Below are 20,717 nucleotides of genomic sequence, written 5' to 3' on the forward strand. Positions count from 1 at the left end.
GTTGTTTTTAATTCTGATAGTGTTATAGAAATTAACAGGGTATAGAAACATCTATCCTGATAAATCATCCATTAAAGAGTAGAAGTTTGAGACACACATGCCCTGCACGCCTTTAAGATGTTAAATGATTTAATGTAGAGCCTCATCTTAAAAATATTAGTTTTTTCTGCTAACAGTTGAAACAAATCTATTCAATCAACTTCAGAAACAACTTGGTCCTCATTTGTCATCTATCAGAAGGGCCCCTTTCTCAAAAATGTTCCTTACACCCCCCACTTAGTGAAAATTATATGCCTTTAGGGAATGATACTACAGATTTTCATTCTGATTCAACATTTCAACAGGAAGTCAACTCAGCTACATACTGATGGCCCTTAAGTTCAGCTCACATATTTAAAGAGACTATTTCACAGCAAAACATTACAAAAGGAAGTTTGCATAAGGATCCCAGGATGGGGAGTAAATCTAAAAGATAGCTACTATACCTTGGCTCCCAGATACATCCATTAGCCATGTCATGGTAACACCTCTCTGTACAATTTAATCTGTTTGGTTCCCATAATGTGACTGGCATGTCAGAGAGACAGACCGTTTTTCAGAACAGTACCAAAGCCAGAGGAAAACTGCATCCAGGAGAAGCAGGCAGTTCAAGTCCTGCAGTAATCTAACCCTGCATAAACCTAGATATGTTTCCAGCTACTGCACTGCCAGCTGCTGAAATATCTATGGGTTGCTCCAGACCTAGATGCCTACAATACCCAGATGAAAAATACATTTCAGGCTTTATTGGCATCTGGATCCTGCAGCTGTTGAACAAGCCTGGCGAGTGCAACCTCAATGGTTTTCTATTTTTGTGGAAGCGTCAAAAGCAGAAGAGGAGAAAAGAAAGAAGGCAGTGTACGAAAAGATCGCTAACGCTGCAGGCCTTAGCAAGTGACTATTAAAATATACATGAGACAACTTAAAAGAGACTTTTGTTGCGTGGTTGTCAGCAAATTGTCCCAGTGGGTGTGTGAGAGATTTCTCATTCCACCAAATACACTTCAATCCTACCCAGCACACCACTACTGCAGCCTTCTCATGGGGACAAACGACCACGCACAATTGTAACACGTGATGGAGAGCGTCATGTATGAAGGCAGGTTCATTATGATGGGGCCAAACAACTCACTGACTCACCAAGCGTTCGATGCTTTTATTTTATTTTATTTTACTTTTCAAGAGCCAAATCCTGGGCTTTTGCTTGAAGTCTGAGTAAACCTGCGTCCGGAGGGCCGGAACCTCATCACAGCAGCCGGGAATGGCTTAGCTGTAGTGGTTTCTCTTACCTTTTGGATCAGCAGGAAGAAATCTCATCACTATTTCTATTCTAGACTGAGACTTTTTGTGTTACTTCCATCTTTGCTGGCCCTATGATTGTAGTGTAAGGAAATGAAATTTTTTTTTTTGGCCCTGATCCAAAAAAAGCACTTAAGCACATGCTAAACTTAAAGCACACAAGTAGTCCCATGACTTTCAATGCCACTACTTAGGTACTTAAAGTTACACATGAGCTTAAGTGCTTTGCTGGATGTGACTCCCAGATAGTTATACATGTACAATCTTATTTGATTCCTTTAAGTTTTTGGTTTAATATTAAGCACCAGTAATTTGCTAGAAGAACAGCTCTGGATGCTTTAACATTACAATGTTCACTAAATTCAACAGTACAATTGCAAATTTTTTTTAGTGTGTCAGATTAAGTTTCACTTTGATTTCCCCCAACACCTTTTCTTCCCCATTGTTTTTTTTTTATTCCATTTCAGTGTTAATTTGCGTTAACATAAATACTTCTCATGTTAACTTCTCATGTTCTCATATATTGTTCATTAATGTGTGTCCAACTGACTTACAAATCTGAGTTATTAACAGAAAGGCAGCAGCGAGGTGTTACTCACTCACTATCTGGCAAATTGTTGCCTCCCAGCTATTAGCTGGACAAATAAGAAATTTATAGAACAGCACCAGGGCCTAGTCTGGCTATTGGACTACTTGTAAGAACATGAATTACCTAGGTGAGTAAAGATTGCAGGGTTTGCTCCCAGAATGCTGTATACAGCAACTAGTGTAACACACACATTAAAAAAAAAAGGCACCATTATTTTGGGTACATACTTTCTGTAATATTTCTTGGATGCTATTCACTAGAGATGGTACACCCTTCAAAGCAGGGTGATGAATTTGTGCATGTGTAACACTGACAGACCCCTGTCGTCGTCGGGCAGGACTGAACCTGGGACCTCTGGAGCTAAATGCGTGAGCTGCTACTGCATGAGCTAAAAGCCATATGGCCCTTAGCTAAGGCTGTAGAGCAGACTCATTAATCTCTCTCTTTAAGTGGTCTCAGTGCCACTAGATGGGACAGAACACCACACCCAGGAGGCATGTGGGTTACGCATGCAACTTCTGAGTATGAGACCCATGAACAGCCATACCGGTAAAACTGCATTGCTTAGCGACTGCAGAAGGGGAGTGAGAATGGCTGAAGGGAATTCATTTAAAGATGCTAATACTTGTTAAAAATCATTGCACGATATCCCCCCAGCTGTAATTATAAAAAATGGGTTTGGCAAAATGGCTTCTTCTGCACTTCTCAGCGGCCGGATTTCTCTCAAATGAATGCCTTACACATTTGACTCTGTGAGCGCTGAACTGCGAGACATTCCAGGACTCACATTAGTGGAGACCAATAATGCTTGGGGTCTGCCAGGCTCCCTTGTGATGGTCCCATGCCATTCAGCTCAGGATGGTCTAGCCCTCCTGCCCAACACGATTCATGCAGACTATGAGATCACGCTTATCCGCCTGCCAACACACAGAATACAGTTATCTCTGGTGACACGGCGGGAATACAACGAGCAAGCTCAGGAAAGGGGATATGCAGCCCAGGGTTTAGGGTCAGCACTAGGCCCCAGTGCCCCAAGTCCTATTTTGAGGACTCAGGTGGCACTCAAGTGGTGCTTAGGCCTCACGCTTAGCCTTGTCGGTGCTGGATGGTGCCCCAAAGAAGTGTAAAGTCTGCCAATTACATCTCCTCCCCACTTCCCTACAAATATATTTCTGAGCTCACCCTCCCCATACAAAATCAATTCTGAACTTCCAAATAACATCAGTGACTAAATGATTTGGGGCTTTCCCCCGCCCCACTGATAAATGCATCCTGCCCTAGCCCCAATAGCTCCTGGGCTGTAATTCCTACCCCCACTGCTCTAGAAACTGAGCAGGCAAGCCCCATCCACTCCCTACCCTCTCCCTTCTTGTGGGTCCTTGCACCCCTTTCAACTCCTCACCACGGCACTAGCCCCTGGCCAATGCCTCTCTGAAATCACAGGCTGGCCCTCCTCATTCCTCCCTCTGCCTCAGTTCTGGGCCCCTGCTGCTCCTGAGAGTCTGGAGGTATCTCAGGAGCTAGAGGCCACCAACCTTCCCCCCACTACCACATCCTAGGGCGCTGCATTGTAGGAGCTAGATGTTTCCAAATACTTGTCCCTTCCATCAACCCACTGTCTGCTGAAGAGCTGGTTAGAAATTTTGTTATCCTTCTCCTCTGAAAATCTTGACTTTTTTTGGGAAAAATATAAAAAACTTAAGTATTTCGAACAAAAAGGGAAAGAGTTGGGTTCTGAAATGCCACCAGAGTGCATTGTGGGAGTTATAAGTTTGGGTGCATCATGCCCCCATTCTCTTCTATAGGCCAGGCCCATTGTTCAGACTACATTTCACACAATGTTCCACGGTCTCCCCTATTGGTGGGTGAGGAGATGCATCCTGGGAGACAGAGACTGGCTGGGGAGCCCTGCCCACAAGGAGAATGGGGACATGAGGAAATTGGACTACAGATCCCATGGGTCACCACAGCAGAATATCTGATTTGAAGTATTTTGGCTTTGACCAAAACGTGAAGACAGTTCAGTTCTGGGGGCTGTGTGTGCATGGAAAAGAAAACGCTGTAGAAAGTGGACACTTGTCACCAAAAAAAGAAAGTGTGTAGTTGAAAATCCAGTTTTCCATCGAAAAACAGTTGTATGGAAAACTTTCGGCCAGCTTTGTGCTGCTGGAGAGAAGGGGAGAGGCACAGCATCTGTCACAAGGTTGTTTTGAAGAAGAAAAGGAGATGGGATTCACTTGGTGGGGCTTGGAACCATTGACTCCTCATCACTAGCCACGACTGACCTCTGCACAGGGGACAATCCACTGACATTAAACATCGGGGGAAGTCTTTAATGGGACTCCCCTAAGTGACCAGTGAGAGTCTTAAAGAATAAAGAACAGACGCAATAACAGGAAAACGCTGGTGGAGGGGATGGGGTTTCTTCTGCTGCATGGAGACTGGGAGTATTTTAAGTAAAAAAAAAAATCTTAGGAGTTGGATTATAAATTGGTGTTGGTTGTGGCTTGGAGATAGGAGGCGTCCAGGAACCAACCTGTTAGTTCAAGGATACAACGCCGCTGTCAAGAATCTTGGCAAAGGCTAATCAGAGGCTGCAGATAAGAGTCACCCATTTATATGTTGTCTCCCATCTTGGGGGGAGAGCCAATGCCCATTAAAGCGGATGGACAGCCTTTCTATTAACTTTGGATCAAGCTCACTGGGAACTGAAGAAATTTGTATTGACACAGCTATGAAACAGCTCTGAACAGTAATCCCATGTGCAGATAAACAGGAGCCATGACACCAGAGAGTCCTCCCGGCTTTTTGGAACACAGACTCCTAGAGTAAGCGCAAATGCTATTCCACTCCTGCCCAACAGCAGAAAGCAAAAGAAACACCTGCTCTGGCCATGGGAATGGGGGCTTGATGGGACTGGCAGGGAGTGACGTCCCTCCCCCTGGGGGATCTTGCTGGATTGGGGGAAGGAAAAGCAGGGCTGCCTGTCTTTCTATAAAAACAACAAGGAGTCTGGTGGCACCTTAAAGACTAACAGATTTATTTGGGGAATCCCCAAATAAATCTGTTAGTCTTTAAGGTGCCACCAGACTCCTTGTTGTTTTTGTGGATACAGACTAACACGGCTCCCCCCGATACTTGTCTTTCTATGCTGCTCATTTCTCTTCTTGGCTGCCCTGGGGAGCCTCTTCCCCTCCACCATGATGCCCGAACTGGGCAGTTTGGGTGCTCTGCTGGGGTCACCACTGGCTCCCTCTCTGCCCCACATGGTGGGGCATAAAAAGGTTGCTCCCACCTCTTGGCACCATTTGGACTGGTGCCAATCTTCTCTCAGCCCCATGTGCTTTGAGCTTCAGCTGATCACCAAAAGTGGCAGGAATGGTTTTATGGTGATTTACCATTGCTACTGCTATGGAGGTGAGCCTGCACAGGAGTCTGGTTTGCAGGGACCATTAACAATACCTGTCACCCTTGGACAGGGGTTGGTCTGGGCAGTGGGGGAGTGTGTTTGCATACTGTGGACACAGTGAAGAACCCATTCGTTGGAACCTTGCTTCCTTGGACAAGAGGAGGATCGAGGGGATGGGGTGAGGTTAACAGTAGCCTATTCCCCTTTTATGGCGAAGCATTTATAGTGCATTGGACCAGGCTGTGCTGTCACATTCATGAAGTTGCAGCTGACCTTTAACTGCATCATTCATGCCCATGTCTCATTCTCCTGCTGCGTCAAACACACTTGTTGCCATTTGCTGCTGCCACCTGCTCTCCTCCTTTTCTCACCTCCACTGTCCTCCTCAGAAGAACCAAGTACCAAAGACCAAACCCATACAGAATTATATGAGTACTGTGTCCAAAAAAACTGGAGAAGTAAGTTATTGCAAACTATTAATTGCCAAGTAAAACAATCTAAAAACCCTGGCCTGGATTTGCATTTGCAATAAAGCCACTTTTACATCACTCTAGCAGTGTCACATGGTGTTGGTGTAAATGAGAATCGGGCCCTTTAAATCCTCAGCACTTTTTTGATGACTGCCCTGCATTTCACAGTTCCTGTGCTTCCGGGATACTAGTCTACAGCAATTCTTTTCTAAAGGAACAATGAATTCTCTATTTCTGTAAATAGCCAGAGGGAAACCCTTCCAGGGTTTCTAACTCCTTAATCTGAGTGTTAGTACTTTTTGTTTTATTAATAATTAACACAGATTACTAATCCTGAATTGTTTTAGCAAATTATTCTCTTTAGTGTTCTATTTAAAACCACACATTATTTCTAAAGGGAAGAGGAGAGGCTAGGTGCACTTTGGGAAGGAGGCAGGAAATGCATGGGGGTGATGTTTGGGGCAGGGTGGGGGGTGGGTTTATGCAGCTATTTTCAGTATCTCAATTTTATTCTTGCTCAAGAGAAAGAAACAACATTTAGAGCAGTAGCATTACATTTGGCCCCAATTTAGTCAAAATAGGTCAGGGTTCCATAAGGAAAATAGGATTTGGCTCTGTGTGTCCTTCGCTGGGTTCAAGCAACATGAACCTGTGTTTCAGAGTAACAGCCGTGTTAGTCTGTATTCGCAAAAAGAAAAGGAGTACTTGTGGCACCTTAGAGACTAACCAATTTATTTGAGCATAAGCTTTCGTGAGCTACAGCTCACTTCATCGGATGCGTACTGTGGAAAATACAGAAGATGTTTTTATACACACAGACCATGAAAAAATGGGTGTTTATCACTACAAAAGGTTTTCTCTCCCCCCACCCCACTCTCCTGCTGGTAATAGCTTATGTAAAGTGATCACTCTCCTTACAATGTGTATGATAATCAAGGTGGGCCATTTCCAGCACAAATCCAGGTTTTCTACCCCCCACTCCCCCACCCCACCCCACTCTCCTGTTGGTAATAGCTTATCTAAAGTGATCACTCTCCTTACAATGTGTATGATAATCAAGGTGGGCCATTTTCAGCACAAATCCAGGGTTTAACAAGAACGTCTGAGGAACAGTGGGGGGCGGGGGGAAGGAATAAACAAGGGGAAATAGGTTACTTTTTATAATGAATCAACCATGCCCAGTCTCTATTCAAGCCTAAATTAATTGTATCCAATTTTCAAATTAATTCCAATTCAGCAATCTCTCTTCGGAGTCTGTTTCTGAAGTTTTACTGTTGTAATATCGCAACTTTCATGTCTGTAATCGCATGACCAGGGAGACTGAAGTGTTCTCCGACTTGTATATGAATGTTATAATTCTTGACATCTGATTTGTGTCCATTTATTCTTTTACATATAGACTGTCCAGTTTGACCAATGTACATGGCAGAGGGGCACTGCTGGCACATGATGGCATATATCACATTGGTGGATGTGCAGGTGAACGAGCCTCTGATAGTGTGGCTGACGTTATTAGGCCCTGTGATGGTGTCCCCTGAATAGATATGTGGGCACAGTTGGCAACGGGCTTTGTTGCAAGGATAGGTTCCTGGGTTAGTGGTTCTGTTGTGTTGTATGTGGTTGCTGGTGAGTATTTGCTTCAGGTTGGGGGGCTGTCTGTAGGCAAGGACTGGCCTGTCTCCCAAGATTTGTGAGAGTGTTGGGTGGGGTGGGGAGGTGGGGGGGGGAGAAAACCTGGATTTGTGCTGGAAATGGCCCACCTTGATTATCATACACATTGTAAGGAGAGTGATCACTTTAGATAAGCTATTACCAGCAGGAGAGTGGGGTGGGGGGAGAGAAAACCTTTTGTAGTGATAAACACCCATTTTTTCATGGTCTGTGTGTATAAAAACATCTTCTGTATTTTCCACAGTATGCATCCGATGAAGTGAGCTGTAGCTCACGAAAGCTTATGCTCAAAGAAATTGGTTAGTCTCTAAGGTGCCACAAGTAATCCTTTTCTTTTTATAAACCTGTGTGTTTTAGGTAAATGGGGCCCTCTGAAATGCTCCACCTAATTTCTCTGATATTAACCATGTCATAAGTCTGTGTCGGGTCCTAAAAAGATGATGGCCATTGTCCTTATTTTACTGATACACTGGGATCTGTGCTCAATTAAATCCAATGCAATTATTTGTAATGGGTGCACCTGAAATGATCATACACTACTTTTTTTTTTGCTGGTTCTTGCGGACTTATTTAAAGAGAAAATCCATGCTTTGTTTTCTGAACAATTCATTTTTGTTGTTGTTGCTACTAGGGCCTGTTACCAATACCACAAATATAACAAAAAACAAAAAAAGATACTGGGCCAAAGTTACAGAGGGGCCACTCCTAATGCTATTAGTGAAAGAGGCACCCACGGAGCCCAGAGCAGAACTTGGCCCAAGATGCTGTATTTCTTTTTTAAACCAATTTCTTTCTGGAAACAGGTTTTGAAATCAAGTGTATCCTTTTCCACAACACATAAATAATGACTTAGGAAAAATCCTTAACAGTTCAGATCTCAAAAACTTTCAAACTAAGGATCCTGGTGTGTAACAGTAATGAACACACTGGCATGTCGCAACTCCAGAATCACTACTGAGAAGAAGTCCATTTTAATAGTATTTACCTGACCTGCATTCTTGTTTCATTACATGTTACCAACATGTTACGAACAAAAAAGACAAACACAACTTCGGTCTATCTGTAGTGTTAGTTACACATTAACAAAGAAACCATTTTCCCCCAATAGGGCATAAAACAGAAGATATGAAAAACAAAAATGAAGATTAGTTTAGTTATAAATGTGCTTATTAGGTGATTTACACTAACGGCCAAATCATCCAAACATTTTTCTGCCAAAAATTTGTTTTAGTTCCTTTGGAAAACAAGAAACTTTCTCTTCAGTATAAATAAACTCCATATTAGGTTGTACCTTCACTATAAAATACTTCTGCTCTACACTATATCTTAAGGGAGAAGTAAAAGATAGTATGTATGTTAAGACAGCACAAATTAACTCCTTAAGTATTATTGCAACTCCACCTTCAGTTTATAGGAGTACATATCTTAAGGAGCTATGAAAGGAAAACAAAGATAAATATAACTCAACAGTCCTAGCAATTTATAATACATATACAATTGTTCACCTGCATCCTTTTGATTCTCTATATGAAAGAGAGAGAGCAACAAGGAGAGAAAAGAGAGAAACAAGAACAGATATGCAGGATTAATGAGCAAGTGGACCAAAATGCCCCCCAGTTATGTGTGATATATGACATTTGAAAAGAAAATAAGTTGCCCCGTGACTCCCACCACCACGAAGCATGGTATCACCAAAAAAGACTCCTTTCACAGAGGTGAAAGAAAATGCTGCACAAATAGAAAATTAGTAAACTTAGTGAACTAAGCTCTGAGAACATACAAGAGCTCACCAAGCAACAACTTCATATGTTCCACCCAGAGCTTGGTGTAAAAGAATAAATAAAATCTAGAAAGAGAACAAGTAAAGCATTTCTGCTTGAGAGATAACAGACAGAAGACATGTAAGATCTGATGTACAGAGAAAGGACAGCTTCATATGATCTTATACACAGGATTGTTTAAAGATCTTATACACAGGAAAAGGGATGGCTTTTTCCAAATGTCCTTTATCTGACCTCTAGCTCATTGTTTCCCAGTGTAGCTGCTACCTTTTGATTGTGTACCAGTGACAAAAGCACTTTACAAATTGGGGTTACACAGAAGCAAAGTAAAAATGCATTCAGGTCACAGACATAAAGAATAACTGAAAAAACTTACGGACAATCTGAGTTTATCACAAACAAATGGCTTAATTGTCTAACCTGTTTTAGGCTGATAAAAAGTGACTGGACTTCTCACACTGGGTTTCACAGACAGAAGCAACAGACAAGCCAATGCTAAAAGACTTGAAGCAAGGAAAGTGAGTTGGTTTGGATCTGGATTTTCTTGAAGTAATGAAAACAGAAAGAGTGAAGACAGCATGGAGAGGAGGGTGGTAGGTACTCACGAATGGTTAAATCCATCACTTGAGAGGCCAAGCAGAAGACAGGATGCTCATACATTTCTCTCTTTTTCCCTATAAAAGAGGATTTGGGCATGCAAGAGGCTTAGGTCAGAGGTAAAGAGGTTATAGGTCATAGGTCAGAGGAAAACTTTACATTAGCTTAAAAGGAAAATAGCTGTAGAGTATTTTGGGATACACACAGAATAAAAGAAAAAAAGGAGATTTAAAATTGGAGATCTACTGGATTAACCATTCAGCATGCCCATGAGTCACAAAAGAGGTTGCGACCATGATTCTAAAGGTTTATTTTGAATTGTTTGCAAGAATATAATGATCAAAACATCATGAATAAGGGAAATAGAATTCTATTGATTTAAGGCTCCAAGATACTAAGGATTTTAGCCTTCAGTATCTAAGGCTTTTACAGGTATTTCTTCATAAACATAGCCTCAAGCAGTGCTGCGACCGGTATTTCCTCAGCGGTTACAAGTATTTCTTAAATGTTTGGCTATTCAGATAGAAGCTTTTTAATGTCAAAATCATATTTGTACAGAGAAATGCATCACATGTAGAAAATTTATTTTTTACAAACTATGTTAGCTTGTCGTGGACTATGCTCATGAGAGAAAACCTGAAGCATGCAGCTGGCGGATGTTGGGTTGTTTGAATTAACAATCCCAGCATGCTTTGAAATTGGTGTCACAACCACTTTTATGGAGACAATATAGAAAAGTGGCTGTGGCCAATCACAAATAAGGAAGGAGAGAAGCAGAGGAGAGCAGGTAGTGTGGAATGAAGTATTTCTCGGAAAAGGTAGCTGGAAAAAAAAAAGTTTGTTGCTTCAAAGTATTCCCAGACCTAAAAGTCACAGTGCGAAAAAGAGGGCAGATAATTAACACAACCAAGAAGAATTGAGGCACAAAAGGAAAGTACACACTAACTGTTCTACTTCGGAAGTGAATGCATTTTTACTTACAGATCATAAAGTTTGTTTTTGCATAGATTTATCTGAAAGAAGAGAGCAAATCTTACCAACAGGTTAGTGATATTTACACAGAGACCTAGGGAAGCCAGCATTTGGTAGAAGCATCCATCAAAACAAAAGTTGCTTTTTGATTCTGAGTCCTCCTCCGTCCTCGTCAAGTCTATTTCAACATTGCATTTTACAGAATACACCAATTAACATATCCTGTGAAGTTGAGTACTTCGATAAATTGCCTCATAATACAGTGCTTATTAAACCTTCAATCCTTCTCTATTTTTGTCACTCATTACAAAGTCAAGAGTTGATAAACATCCTTTTAGTGCCCAATTCTTAAGTGTTTCTCACTGGATGCATAACAATGAATTCATTACCACTGGTACACAATTTGCATTGTCAGACAGAAAAAATAGAAAAAGAGAGGACATACCATGTACAGAACCTAGAAAATTTGACATGTAATAACCCAGGCCCTCATGTAAACAAGGGCTAGGAACAAATCAGATGGTGATTTTTTTTTCTTTCAGTAGTGTCTTAGAGGCGTATAATGTGAATCTAGCTTTAGTAAAACTTTATATTTCACACACAACAGAAGACCAAAATCCAGAATAAAACAATTCTTTTTGAACATACAGCTTTCAGTTACAAGCACTTGTAAAGTTGCGTAGGAGTTTCAAATTGCTGTATAGCAGCCAACAAGGTAACAATGAAATCTGATTAACATGTAAAGAACTAGCTGATCATCGAGCTCCAACAAAACACATATCCTCCAGCAAGTTTTAAAATGTCTTTTTGATGGCTACATGTGTCTCTGGTCACCAGTTATTATTCCCCCATAACTTAAAAGGTCAATAATATCAGCTCTGCTGGATTTAGAGTGACAAGAAAGAAATCTGATGCAAGAATGGGATCAGCTGATGACTTCCACTATCCACAAAGCAAAAGCAGTGAAACACATCCCAGAAAAAGACATTTTAAGTTGGGTACAAACAATTAAGCAGAGATAAAACATTTCTTAGCTTCTTATATTTTGATTGTTCTCTGAACTCCACTGTCACAAGCAATTAGCAGCATTATCCTTTTCAGCTACAAACATGACATCCCACGTACTTCTCATTTTTTTTAAAACAAAGACACGAGTATGATTGTTGTACAACTGGCCAAACGCACTAGTGCTCAGAAGAAGCCATGATTCTGTTAACCATTTCATCTTTTTCCTAGAAAAAGAAATATTTCGCTAACCTCTGCTCTGAATTCTTAAAAAACAAACAAAACAAACACCACAAATACATTTCCTAGCCAATTCCATATTCCCTTTGACTTCAGTTTTATTGTCAAGCAAATAAATAGTTAATTCATTGTTTTAAATAACCGCTAGCGGTAGTTTCCACATAGAAACACAGTAACATTTTAACACCATAAAGTAATTGCCTTACCTTCAATTTTGGCATACTCTGATAGTCTAGTATAGTTGACTAAAGCAGCTTGTTCCAAGCATTTACGGATGACTGTTTTTACCTCCTCTTGAGGGACAGGAGTAACTATGTCTTTCATCAGAACCTGGACATAAGAAAAACTGATTTGATGTGGCACCAGGCACACACACCATTGATCTTTTTTTGTTTGTTCGACAAACGCATGGGTACCCAACACTAACCCAGTGTGGCTATCTTACTCTGTGTGGCTCACTTCTAGTGGCCAGCCTACATAGTAAAGTTTAAAAGACCAAGTGCACTTGATTCTTTTGATCAAGCAGTAGAAACTCACACTTTTAGATCCAGAAGCCGTAGGTTCAGACCCCACCAGTGACCCAACCAAAGCTGCCACTGCGGAGTTACTACAGGTACCCTTTCTGCAAGCACCTACTTTACTCAGTGACATGAAGCTTTTTAGAACTGTTATTTCTTCAGACAAGTTTTCAACAATTAAATTTAAAGGGTCTGATTCATCACCCCATTACACCAGTTTTATGCCAGCATAATTCCATTGAATCCGCGTTCCTTAATTTGCATCATCTTGGGACACAAAACTGGTTTAACTGGCTAGAGAATTAGGCCCATAATTCACAATATTTAGAATTTTCTGTACACTGCATTACAGGGTGTAATTACACCACCAAAATCTACTCATGCCCGTGAATGAACGGATGCTGTAATGTGATCTAATTCAATTTGTGTGTATATCCATGCATAAATCTAATTGCCATGTAAACTCTACTATATGATTGAATACGAACATAGGAATTTTAACCTGCCTTTGTTATTGTGATGCTTACCCTTTCCAGTAGGGATAGAGTAGCTTTCAAAGCACCTTCAGGTCGGCCAAATGGAAAGCAGTACCTAGAAAAAAACCCAATTTTAAAGATTAACTCAAATGCACGTGGGCAAATATACCAATAGGCTTAAGAGTGATCTGATAAGAAAGACTGGGTGGCGGGGTGAGAGCTTTGTTCTTGCTTCCCTGAATTAGGCCCCTACCCTTCAAGTGGTGCCATGTGGGCCCAAGAGTCTGGATCAAGGCCTGAAAGAGTAATTTTGATTAGGTGCCTCAGTGGGATTGTAAGGAAATCTCAGAAATATCTCCATGATGTGCTCCAGAGCCCGGAGGATATACCCCTATGCTTCAATCACAGGGAAAACCAAATGGTGACATCCATTATTCCCAAAATTAAACCATCTTTGAAAAAAACCCTGCCTTTCTTTGTACTAGGAAGAGATGGGAGTACATAGCAGAATGCGGTAAGCAGAAGGGGATGGGAAAGAGGAAGAAATAAGATCACAGGGTCTTTAATTATTTGCTTAGAATTATTTGTCAAATATGAGTCCTCTTCTTGTTGCTGTGCCTATGTGGGCAAGCTGAGTTGAAATACCTTTAAAAGGTTAAGCATTCTGTTTATCAGCTATGAACATATTCATGTCTTCTGCAGCTGCAAGTTTTGGCACCCTAATGTACCAAGTTATTTTACACTGTGCATATTACTTATGCACAATTATAATAAGCTGCAACCTTTGAAATCTAAAAGACTCATCTTTTATGGGACGGAGTCTTGAGGAAATGCATCCTCTCTCACTTTAAACCAGGAGCCTCTGCCTTTACCTAAAATGGGTGATCTGATTCTCCAGAAGCAAGCGGAGCCGCTCCTTGATTTCTTCAAAACGTTCTTTCTCTTCTACAGTTACAGTTCCTATTCCATCAGGCCTGAAGGAAAAATGCCATGAATGACTCAAGCTTCACCTCATGACCCTGGTAAGTCATCTGTACAGCAAACAAGATATTGCAATTTTTGGAAATGCATGTCATCAACTCTTAGATCCAGGATACAGTGCATATGCCATGCAAAGAAGCACTAATAGGTAAAGCAGCATGACTGTTTAGAAAGCATATCTCAGAATAAAATAAATACTCATTTTAAAATTATGATATGCATGTTTTTAAAGAGTGAAATCACTATATTTTTGTTTACTGCAGAAAAACCTGGAAAAATGTAGTTCTCTCTAAAAATACACACACATATATGTATGTATATATATACACAGACAAATATATAAATACTACAATGGGAATTTTCATTAAGTAAGGACTGCGTATAAGTCCTGTCTGGCTCAATATGTTATTCATTTCTACAGAAATAATCATATTCACATTTATCAAATTTAAAATATGGTTCACAGCATGAAAGTATAATCATGATAAACTCACATACAAATAGAATATAAAAATACAGCACTCATTCATGTCCATTGAATCACGTTATAACATTTTATCATGTAAAAGGAAGGAGCACAAACTGAAATATATGCTCCAAGATCAATATACATTTTGCATTTCCAAAAATAATGTCCTTTTACAGGAATTTAAGAATTTTGTAAAAAATAACACATTACATCAAAGCAGTGCTTCAATGAAAATTTGTTACACTTTTATTATTTCGGTAATGCACAGGACTGCATTATGAATAAGGCAGCCACAAGTAGCGACTTTGGGGTATTTTCCATCTTTCACAGAGCACAGTGCGCAAGCAATCATCTCTTCCATTCTTCACCTGTAATGGTGATAGATAATATGGACAGTCCCCATGCCTCATTATGCTCACGTTCTGTTTTACTTTGTAACTCTGCTGATTTAAACTGACTCCTGGTTTGCACCAATGTGTGAGCAGAAATCAGCATCCTCTGCACACATACCACCTTCTCCCCCGCACCAGAGAAATACACGCCACAGCATAATCTCTGAATTGGGTAGAGGGCTACTCTAATCCATTCACCAAAGAAATCAGCAACTCAGACAATAAACATCACTAGTTTCTATTATTGACAGGCAAAGCATACAGATTTGTGTATTACTGTGTAGCTTATACCAGCACAGTCTCTCTTTAGGTAACATAAGATGTCTTAAAATTGAACAAATGTTCTTACTTAAAGGCCTCCTCCAGCGTTCAGCTTAAACTGTGTAAATCCTTAGTACTAGACTAGTTTGGTTATACAAAAGGCTTGGCAAGGGATTACACAGCTTCTAACGAACCTCCTGTCAGGGGTTAATTGGTTAGCTTTATTTTCCTTTTAAAGAATCAAAAGGCCCTAAACTAAAAGAAAAATTACAATCTGTACAGTCATGTTTCACTGACCTCAGATGCAGAAACCTCTTAATATCATAAATATTAGTTCTGCTGTTAGAACACAGGTAAAAAGTTCTCTTAACAAATCCAAACAGAGATGCTAACACAATCTTAATTGATTTTCTTTTCATTATATGTAAGTGCTAAAGCTACATTAAATAACACTTATAACCTGGACATATTAAAAGGCCCAGATGACAGTGGATATCTTTAAATTTAATCAGCATTTCCATAAGAATCTCCTATCATTTATTTGCCAAGCTCAGCTGTAAAATTTTTATTTAGGCTGAACTGTGGAATATAAAATTTTAGCTGGAAAACACATTTATTAAACAATTCTGGAAGAATGGATTTGGTCTCATTAGTACACAATTAGGTCTAGTTAATTTGATGAAGCAGGTAAGCCAGGTAAATCCAGTTATACATTGATTTTAAAACACAGCCACTGAACATGGTTAGTATATTTTTGATCCAAAATCCTAGAAATAATTAGTATTCAGATTCAGATCATGTTCATGCCATGAGTTATGCATGTCAGCACTGCTGTGTACATGGGGGAATCTAGTTTGCTTGCCAGTAGAGTGGCAGATTTTTCAAGATACTCCATGATAAATATTCTATGTCAAAGGACAGAATTGAAGCCCTCATATGAGTTTTGAGCGCACATCTGCAGAGATGCACAAACCCCATATAGCTCATAGAGTTTCATTAAGGTCAATTGTATCAGCAACTGACAAACGAAGTAGCCACAATACTTTGACTGTAAAGAGCCCAAACTAGGAACAATATGCTGATGAACTGGAAAAATTCTGAAAATTATGTTACCATTTGTTGGGTTAATGGCCCTCAGAGTAAAAGATTTACTGAAAAGGCCACAGAAGACTCAAGAGTTTAAATGCAGACTTATTTTCTAGGGAATAGTACATGTGCCAAGAGGCTTCTCAGTTAAAAAATACTAGTTTTATAAATTTTCAGCCCCTCTTTTAATTCAAATTATTAATGTAAAATATCACTGCATACTGTTTAACCCAGCAAGGGGCACTCAATTTAAAGTCCCAGCGCATTTTCCACTGTCTTCAGTGGGACAGCGTCCAGAGTTGTATGTAGGGTTGATCCAAACCCATTTGAAGCCACTGAAATATTTCCACTGAGTTCAACAGGCTCTGAATCAGGCTTTAATTCTGTCTGATCTGGCTATTTTAGCACCTGCCAGGCAACACCAGTTTCAGACACTCGCAATGCTTTGGCACAACTGCGTCATTACAATTTGGAGTGGCAGCCTAAATTTTCAGTGCTCTGGCCGTTTTCAGTCTAAAGCACTGATACTGTTAGAAACTCTATGTGGGCACACGGCTGGGTCCAAACCTCGTGGGACTAGAGTTAATATATGTCCACAACTCATCTAAGTTATAATGTCCAAATGGTTTGTGCTGAGACAAAAATGTAACGATCTAGCTACACGCAGACTATATATATATATATTTCAAATATTCACCACACTTCGGTCATAAATAGTTAGGCCTTGATTTTTCTTGATCTTTAACAGAAGACACAATGCCAAATTCAGCCATTTTAAGACAATTAAAAAGTTACCTTATGTACCTTACATCGTTCTACAAAACTGCATGCTAGATAAACAACAGCTCACCCTTGCATCTCATTCTGCTACAAACTTGAGACAATCTACAGGTCAACTGTAGCCATTTTTGGAGCCGCACGGATGTCTGGAAGGGCCTGCCAACTGAGAGCCATCACAACTGCAAGGACTTCCTTTCTCAAACAGCTGTGGACTATATTACATCTGACATGATGAGCATCTCTTGAATCTACCTTTCAAATTTTCGGCAAACCATTTTCTCACTGTCCTTCACAAAGTTGACATTTTCGGCAGCATGATAGGAAAGATGTCATGTCGGCTGCTTTTCAAGTTGTTGTCACAGTGGTTAGCACCAGTTCTGTCATCTTTACTCTCCTCACAATCTCCCATCTTGAGCCATGTCACAAACAATAATACTTCCAATGGTTTTGTCAAATTTCAAATACTATAACCCAGCTGCACATCTTCAGATTTACTAGTTATGTTAATTTTTGTTGCTCATCTCCCCAGAAGCTGAAGCATTAGGAACTCATTAATTAGCGACAAATGCAAGGATACTGATAGAACTATATAAAAACGCCATCAAAAGCCCTGCACCTAATTTATTAACGTGATAATTTCTGAAACCTAATTAAAATCAAAACATTAGTCAAATATATTTGAAAACTGAATAATTTTGAAGCATATTTATTTTTCCATTTGCTACGCAAACTAAGGGTTTTATAAGCTATCCTCTCTATAATGTCACATTCACTTCTGTGTTCTAGATAATTCCCTTGTCAGAACATGCACTATTGATGGTTCTTAAAGGTATTCTCAAAAGAAGGTGAAATCTCATGAATTAATTTTCGTATTCATGCTGGTATTACCTCTTTTTATTTAACAAAGGTTTCCCACCAACTCTATACTGGATGTTTAATTTATATATGGAATCACAGCTTCCTTCAGCAAACAAAATTTGCACATTACATTTTAGCTAAAACACAATTGTAGAAAACTAACACACACATTCACAGTGGCCATGTAAGATTTATATTACACTGGGGTAGACAGTAGCAGGAGTGGTAGGAGAGAAACAGTGAAAGAAATGCTGCACCTATATTGTATTTAAATATAAATGTGTACACACACACACACACACAGAGTATCTATGTCTCTTTCTTTCTATGGATTTAGATCAACATACAACATAAATGCCTCCGATTTGAACGGTAACAGATTTTCATCTGATCCTATATTGATCCTGCCAGGCAAATTAGAGGAGTCTGGTTTAAATAGTGGGGGGAGGGCAGAAATTTAAAAAAACCCATTTTTTATAAATTTATATTTAGCAATCCCGAAACACACGTTTTCAGAGATAACTCTTTTTGTTACCGACGTATGTTATCACCTGCAGATTTGTCAGTGCTTAATATAAATATTTCACGGGAAAAGTTTTACATGCTATTCTTCAATCTATGTCGAGTTTCCTATTTTTCTTCAACTTTTCGTTTTTAAAGTATGAAAACAACCAAAAAAGCAGGCTGTGAAATTAAAAAACAAACACACACATTTTCATGTCAAACTGCAAAAAGATTTTCTTTCCTTAGTTTAGACTGTTGTGCAAATCACAGGGTTAATTATAAATTATAATTAGGACCTGTGATCCTAAGGCCAATGCTTCATTCTGTAAGCCACACCTCCCCCACTATGCCCTTTTCTAATTATACCCGGAGGCCCTCAGGGCTAGTTATGCTGCTAAAACAAATATATCAAAATCATTTTTAACAAAGACTAATATATGAAGCAATAACATGCATTTGTATGCAATTATAAATCTACAGTATAGCTCCTTTGGGTTAATCTCTTTGACATTAGCCTGTCTGAAAAGAGAAGAGGCTTATAAATAAAAAAAAAATCATCTCTTCCACCTTTTATGCTTAACTACTTTAAGCTTTATCATTGGGGAAAATACTCTTTAGATGAAGTAACCAAACCTCTGCATGTGTTTCACACACATCAGAGATGATAAAATAAATCATGTCAAAAATAATGGAAAAAATCTGATTTTAACTAACAAAAGGCAAATCTAAGATAAGACAGATGCTATCTTCAATTCAGGCCTTTGCAGTCAGGTGCAAGACATATCTTACATCTAGCATCACAGACTATTATGGGATTTATAGTTCAAGGCACTAATGGTATAAAGGCAGCCCTACAGACAAACCCATACATCTGCAGAGTGTTCCACCACTGCACTGGAACTCCCTTTAAAGGGCTGGCCATTAAGTTTCAACCTCATTCAATCCTTCTTGCGCCTGTGAATTTATATTATATCCTCAAGATTGTATAGTTCTTTTTTTCTGTATTTTTTCTTAAGAGGACTTTTAACGTAGCCCAACCTTAATCAGCCACATGGGACAATAATAAAAAGACAGCCCATTTCATTACTATAGCTTTGGCTTTTATTCCACTTCTCTTCTCTCTTCATTTCAGTCCAGGCTTTGGTGCTTTGTGGATATGCAGAGCTGAGTCATGGCTCACTCCGTCTCAAGTGCAACACGCATCCCCAAAGAACCATGCTTGGACTGCGTGGATGCTTCACTGGCACATCTTCCTCTCGTATACCCATGGCAATGTATCATGTCAGCATGTAACACGATACTATTTATCGGTGGATCACTGGCATAATGCATCATCTCAGCCTATACAACAGACTATGTTTTGAAGACATCAATAACATGTTCCGTGTCAGTACATTCCTATTATGGCTCTGGCTAATACACGGATCCAGGAATTAATAAAAAGTGTGGTATTACCTGTAGTATGGTTTTGTTAACCTATGGCTCTCTGATACAGCATATCATGTTAGTGCCCACTATGGATCGATGAATCAAAGAATAAATATAATCTCCAAAGAGAGCATACAGAGATGTTATGAATGTCTGGAGCTGGTTGAAAGTTTTTGAAATTTCTATGATGTTTTTTCATGAAAAATTTGAAAAAACTCTTTCCCATTTTTCAACCAGCTCTATGAAATTTTTGTTGTGCGATATAAACCAAATATTAAGGAGACATAATTGAGAAAGCTCTAAAATGTAATGCAGATATTTAATTCCACAAGTTCCACAAACTACTTCAAAACGGTAATAGTTCTGGAGTCTGACAACAGTTGACAATCTGCAAAGGCAACAGATGCAGGGGATGCCAATTTTGATTTCATTTTGAAAGTGAATTTAGTGTTTGTGAAACACAGTGACTATGGGAAGGACAGTGCACCAATCCACCTGTGTGCAAAAACTGGGCAAATTATAGTGAGATAATTGATCGTGTGGATGTTTGGTGATGGGACTGAGAAACTGGACCGAACACCAGCTCATTTCACACTGATCACTGACCAGCTGCCAGATAATCACAATGTTCCCTCACCACCAGCTTGGACCAGATTCAATATGAAGTCCAAGTGGTGATGGGCTCAACATCCACTAATGCAGTCCTTAATTTTTACACAAATCTGGAATTAAATTTTCAATATACTAGGACAAAAAGGTATATAAAACCACAAAAGCAGCAATTTTTTTGCCCACTCTAACAAATTTAATTTTTAAAAACCATTTTTGTTTTTACATGGGTCAATCAGCAACAGCTGTGTTTGTAGTCAAGGAATAAAACCCTAAGTAGGGA

At 39.6% G+C, this 20,717-nt stretch overlaps 1 protein-coding gene across 24 annotated transcripts in view; it reads right to left on the reverse strand.

Annotated features, from left to right (window-relative positions):
• The window catches only part of CADPS (calcium dependent secretion activator), a 372,276-nt gene that overhangs the window by 91,729 nt on the left and 259,830 nt on the right, over positions 1–20,717 (reverse strand). For 8 of the 24 annotated variants that reach the window (XM_043551167.1, XM_043551160.1, XM_037904769.2 and 5 more), the window contains 5 exons: positions 13,939–14,040; positions 13,118–13,181; positions 12,279–12,402; positions 9,864–9,932; positions 8,983–9,000 (listed from right to left, as the gene is read on the reverse strand). In XM_043551167.1, the coding sequence (XP_043407102.1) occupies positions 8,983–9,000; positions 9,864–9,932; positions 12,279–12,402; positions 13,118–13,181; positions 13,939–14,040 (377 nt within the window). The remainder of the gene's footprint in view (positions 1–8,982; positions 9,001–9,863; positions 9,933–12,278; positions 12,403–13,117; positions 13,182–13,938; positions 14,041–20,717) is intronic. The other 16 variants (XM_037904776.2, XM_037904781.2, XM_037904780.2 and 13 more) reach the window with 3 other exon arrangements.

Source organism: Chelonia mydas, chromosome 7, assembly GCF_015237465.2.
Source record: "Chelonia mydas isolate rCheMyd1 chromosome 7, rCheMyd1.pri.v2, whole genome shotgun sequence".
Lineage (NCBI taxonomy): Eukaryota > Metazoa > Chordata > Testudines > Cheloniidae > Chelonia > Chelonia mydas.